At 41.3% G+C, this 5852-nt stretch overlaps 1 protein-coding gene across 1 annotated transcript; it reads right to left on the bottom strand.

Annotated features, from left to right (window-relative positions):
- Positions 1–166: 166 nt before the first annotated feature.
- On the bottom strand, positions 167–626 carry LOC124418872 (histone H2B-like). The gene has a single exon (XM_046946598.1). It carries the CDS (start codon positions 551–553, stop codon positions 182–184), a length of 372 nt encoding a protein of 123 aa, XP_046802554.1. The 5' UTR covers positions 554–626; the 3' UTR covers positions 167–181.
- Positions 627–5852: the final 5226 nt, after the last annotated feature.

Genomic DNA, 5852 nt, shown 5'->3' with positions numbered 1-5852 from the left:
TTAATGTTTTTATTAACTAGACTGTAAGATCAATTATGTTTAAAATACACTATGGTGAAGGGTATATAAGATTCGGCACAGCCGAATATAGCACTCTTACTTGTTCAAATGTATTTTGTGGCCCTGAAAAGGGCCTTTTGTAATAAGAAAAGAATTAATAGGCGGTGTAAGTAAAATAAATTTACTTGGAACTGGTGTATTTGGTGACAGCTTTGGTACCTTCACTGACGGCGTGCTTTGCCAATTCACCGGGCAACAATAGACGAACGGCAGTTTGAATTTCCCGACTGGTGATGGTCGAACGCTTATTGTATTGAGCCAAACGAGATGCTTCAGCGGCGATACGTTCAAAAATATCATTTACAAAACTGTTCATGATACTCATGGCCTTTGAAGATATACCAGTATCAGGATGTACTTGCTTCAATACTTTGTAAATGTAGATAGCATAACTTTCCTTACGCTTGCGTTTTCTGCTCTTATCACTTTTACTAATATTCTTTTGGGCTTTGCCGGCCTTCTTGGTTGCTTTTCCACTTGCTTTAGGAGGCATTTTTCACTATTTTAATTTTTAGTAGTTTACACTTCACAAACACTTTTAACACTGTTCACAAATTTTAAAAATCAACCCAATATGAATGTATTATATACCTTTTTTGTGTGTAGATAATCAACCCTTAAACATATTACTAGTAAGGAGAAAAAGTATAAATACTCGATTACTTGTGTGGAAACGATATCAAAACAGAGTCTTGTGTGAACAGTGATCGTGTCAAGTACTAAGAGCGGAAAACAGTTAAAAGTTTTATATAGTGCAGTGATTAGAATATAATAATTCTTGAAAAAGGACAAGTGATAAATTGTTAAATTTAATATCTTTCGGAAAATTGAGAAGCGTGCTGAAAATAGTAGGCACTTGCTAAAATAAAGTAAATTTTTTAGGCCATAGACTTTTTGAGAAGCCTGGTCATAATAGTAGGCAGTGTGCCTCATATTGATTATTCTGTGACATTTGAATGAATGAGAAGCCCATAGGAGGCAACAAAGTGATAAATTTCTTTTTTTTTTTTTTTTAAGTGGACTATTCGGGTAAATTTCTTTGATTCCGTTACTAAATGCGGATAGATACTACCCTTCTGTGTATTGTGTATATTTGAAATGGGGAAAGACGAAAGTCTTTACCCTACTAAAAGACCCAGAGTGGGGTCTGATGATGATCAGCAGAAGATTATTGATCATTTGACTGAGCAACTTGCTCTAGTGAACAAGAGACTTGAAAGTGTTCTAAGTCACAACGAACGACTGCAGAACAATCTTGATGCTTTAGTACGAGGAGGTTTTGACCCTAAGAATGTGTCTGAAAGTTCCTCTAGCGAGGACGAGATGGAGATTGCGGATTCCGCTTCAGAATCCAATGACTCTGTAGTTACTTTGAAGGAAGGCCTGGCTGATGCGACAGCTCGCTCATCTGCTATTAAGACGCCGATGAATACTGCACCAAAGCAACAAGCCGTTTCGAAGGATGCTCCGAGATCCAGTAAGGTATCTACGAAAGCTGTAAAGAAGACTAATGAGGCTATGACTAAGAGTAAGTCTGTTCCGGTTGTAACAACCTATAATATTAATGTTAAGTATATTAGTACTAAATTGGAAAATTTACTTGGTCATAAGGATTATAATATTAAAATTCTTGGTAAACATGTTACCAATATAGGGGTCTGCACCTTGGTAGATTTTGATAAATTGAAGGCAATGCTTAGTGAGGAAGGTGTACATTATTATACACATACACCAAAGGCTCAAAGGCCTTTTTCGATTATAATTAGGGGTCTTTCTGACTCTTTTGATAAGGAGGAGGTGCTAGGCTATATGCAGGGTCTTCAGATTAGAGTTAAGATCATGGGTCTGCATAAGCTTGGTAATGATAGGTGGTTATTCCAACTTAGTAGGGAGTCTGACCTTAGAGGTTTTAAGGAAATTAGATTTATTCTACATTGTAGAGTTTTCATGGAGAAGCACGCCAAACGGGATGTAGTCCAGTGCTATAACTGTCAGCGCTTTGGTCATGTGGCTAGGAACTGTAATATGCCTTACAGGTGTGTTAAGTGTGGAGATTCTCATGGCCCGGGGAATTGTCAGGTACCCGCGAAGGATGGGAACACTATGGAAACACTGACTACGGATCCCATTACGGGACAAGCGGTCAGAAGGGTAGGACTGCCAGTACGATGCGCGAACTGTGACACAGAAGGTCACACTGCTGGCTCCAAGGAGTGCCCAAAACGTTTGGAACTCCTACGTAAGATTGCTGCCAAGAGGACTTCGGGTTCCACTGGTGGAACGTCGGCCCCACGGGTGAATGGTGTATCGTATGCTGCTGCCGCAAGGTCGGCAGTACGTTCAAATACGGTTAATAGTAGTCGTACTGCATCTGCTCCAAGTACTTCTGAAGGATCCCATCCGGGGAATAGTATTTCATTGTCTTCTGCCAGGACTGACTTTGATTTGATTGATTCTGACTGCAGACGTTTATTTGGTAGCGATCTGTTGAATTGTTTAGGTAAACTGAAGGGTTTTGCTAGAGAATATCGTTCTCTCAGTGATGATGGTGAGAAGTCCCGTGCTCTACTTGGGATGCTAATTTCACTCCAGCATGATGGATAATTCTATTAAGTGTATTTTTATCAATGTGAACTCCATTGTGTCCAGACACAAGAGGCATTACTTGGACCTATTTTTAAGGGAACATCGACCGGACGTTCTTTTAGTAGCTGAACATAAACTTTCTCCCAGACATACACTGGACATAAGGGGGTATAGGACATACAGACAAGACCGACAAAACGAACGTGGTGGGGGGACTGCCGTACTCGTGAGGGAAAATTTAGGCTCTACCAGAATTGCACTGGACTTGGGGGCTATCGAGAATACGGCTGTTAGGGTTGGCAGAACTGATGGTAGCACAGTTACGATCATTTCTGCCTACTTGAGGCCGCAAGTTTTGCTTTCCATTTCAGACTTAGATCCCATTGTGAACCTTTCTTCCAGGGGGGGTCTCTTGATTGGGGCAGACCTGAATGCAAAGCACTCATACTTTGGAGGTAACGTCTGCAACCGTAGTGGACATAACTTACGTGAATTTTTACTGTCTTGTCCGGGCATGGACGTACAACGAACTGCGGATCCAACACGAGTATCTGGTGACTCTTCCTCCTTTTTGGACTATTTTTTGGTGTCGTCTGACATTAGACCTTCCCCAATTTCATCAAACGGACTTAGGACTTTTGACTTCAATTCTGACCATCGGGCTGTGGAAATTGTTGTAGAATCGGGGGAATTACAACAATGCACAAACTCTACTTATTTCAATTTTGACCGAATGGACATTCGACGTTTTAACAGAATTCTGGCTAGGGACCTTCCGGACTGCCAACTTCCAATTGACAGGAACGCTAATACTCAGGAGATCGACGAGAGTATCTCCGCGATGAAGAACATCTTCAGGACCGCGATGGATGAGGCTATTCCTAAATTACCTTCTGGTAACAGGGGTTTATTGCAGCTTCCACCTAACATCCTGAATTTTATCGCTGAGAAGAAAAGACTACGACGGACATTATGGAGGACTATTGACCCAAGCAGATGTTCTATACTTAGAGCTGAAATTAGGAACCTTGACAGGATTATCCAAGGGGCGATCGCAGTGTTTGAGGAGAGTTATTGGTGTAACTTCCTTCAGAAGATCGAAGTCAACAATAGGACTTTTAGGCTGGTTAAAAGGGGTGCTGGCATAAGAAAGAGGACGGATATAACTGATTTAAAAGACTCTAGGGGGACCCTTATACCCATTGACTCTGATAAGGCTGAATTACTCGCTGAGGGTTTTGATAGAATTCACCGGGGCAACGAGGACTTATGCTCACCATCCTTTGTTAACACTGTCGAGCAGACGATTTCGACAATCACTAACCACATCCCTGCCTTGACCTTTGGAACGGACGCTTTGGCTGATGGCTCTATTCTGAATGATCACCACTCTACTCAGATGGACTTAATTACCCCAAGTCGGATTAAGAGTGCCCTAAAGTCAAGGAAGAACAAGAAATCCTGCAATCAAGATGGAATCCCTGACTATGTTCTGAAGAAGACTGATTCAGTGACATGGGAATTCTTGGCGATTCTCTTCAACCACTGCTTGAACATCGGGTATTTCCCTGTGGACTGGAAGGTCGCAATGGTGGTGCCCATTCTGAAATCTGGATCCGATCCAACAGAGGTCGCGAGTTATAGACCAATTTCTATGCTATCTGCTTTCGGTAAATTACTGGAATCCTTTCTTTTGGCGAAAATTTCTGATAGGTTGTTGGACGGTGGCGTTTTACCGGATAGTCAATTTGGTTTTAGGAGTGGTCACTCTACCTCCCATGCCCTTACGGTGTTTGGAGATTACGTGGCTAGAGGTTTGAATAATAGATACGCGACTTTGGCAGTCAGTCTGGATCTGGCTAAGGCCTTCGACACTGCCTGGCAGAAGGGCATTATCTTTAAAATGCTGGAGTACGGTTTTGATGGTAACACTTGCCGGATGGTGGCAAATTTCTTGGATGGTCGTACTTTCAGGGTGAAAGTAGGTTCCGAATTTTCTGCGGCTAGGGAAGTTGTCGCGGGTGTTCCTCAAGGTTCATTATTAGGTCCCATTTTATTTAATATTCTGGTATCTGATATTCCTCAGCCTCCCAGTGGTGATCTTATTTTGATGTATGCTGACGACATGCTAATTGCGGCGAAAGGTCCGAGGGCGTCAACTCTAAATCGTAGGATAAATACTTATTTGGGCACTCTCAAGGAATTTTTGGACGAATGGGGCTTGCGACTGAATGCTGGTAAGTCCGATAGTGTTTTGATTAAGGGCAAACGAGGCCGACTTTTCCCTAATGCTAGATCTTATATCCCACACTTGACAGTTGGTGGTGAGGTCATAAGGACTTCCGACCGCATGAGATACCTTGGCGTGATTTTCCATGAAAACTTTGAATTTTATAGGCACATTGACTTTATATTAGATAAAGTTAAGAAAGTGTATTTTATGTATTACGGGATACTCCGCCGTAGGACGGGTCTTAGCACTAGGGTCAGACTCCTGATTTACAGGCAAATTATACGACCTCTCATAGCCTATGCCTTTCCAGTCTGGTTTGGGATATCATCTCACCAGATGGAGAGGCTTAGGATATGGGAGCGTCGAATTTTAGCATCTTGTCTGGGTCTTCGGCCCACTATGCAACCCAATGGCTTCTTCCGTAGTCCTTCTTGTAGGACAATTTATGACGGTATTGACTTCGAGCGGGTTGACGCGTTCTTGATTGGCTCTGCCATTAAATTTCTTGAACGCTCTTCCCGCCTCGATAATCGACTAGTGGCGGACTGTTTTCTTGATTTACCTGATCTGGAGACTCTGCATGTGAATAGATACTTCTCTCCTTTTGATCTTCTGGAAATTAGGAATAGTAACCTTTTATACGGAGGTGCAGGCCTCTTATTCTATCATAGAAGGATCGGCACACTTAATGTGACTGACCTGGTGTACAACACCGAGCAATGACTTTGCAATAATTGATTGTGAAACTGAATTATTTTTTATTTTTGTTTTTTTTTTTTATTATTTTTTGTTAATTAGTTTTAAGAATTATTTAGTTTGTAAGTTAGTATATAAGCTCTTTTTATTGTATTCCGTTTTATTCCTTTTTTTCGGAAATGTAAATGATGGACGTTAATTTTAATGTAATGAATGAATACGGCAAAGCTGTAATATTTAAAGGAAATTAAAATAAGTCTTAGATGGATATAGTGTT

This window comes from Lucilia cuprina, chromosome 3 (assembly GCF_022045245.1).
Source record: "Lucilia cuprina isolate Lc7/37 chromosome 3, ASM2204524v1, whole genome shotgun sequence".
Taxonomy (NCBI): domain Eukaryota; kingdom Metazoa; phylum Arthropoda; class Insecta; order Diptera; family Calliphoridae; genus Lucilia; species Lucilia cuprina.
Note: the sequence above shows the minus strand (reverse complement) of the source record. Positions and strands in the feature narration are given on the sequence as shown.

Bases quoted from the DNA above. Each gene is read 5' to 3' on its own strand.
- LOC124418872 (XM_046946598.1), bottom strand. From the start codon at position 553: ATGCCTCCTAAAGCAAGTGGAAAAGCAACCAAGAAGGCCGGCAAAGCC.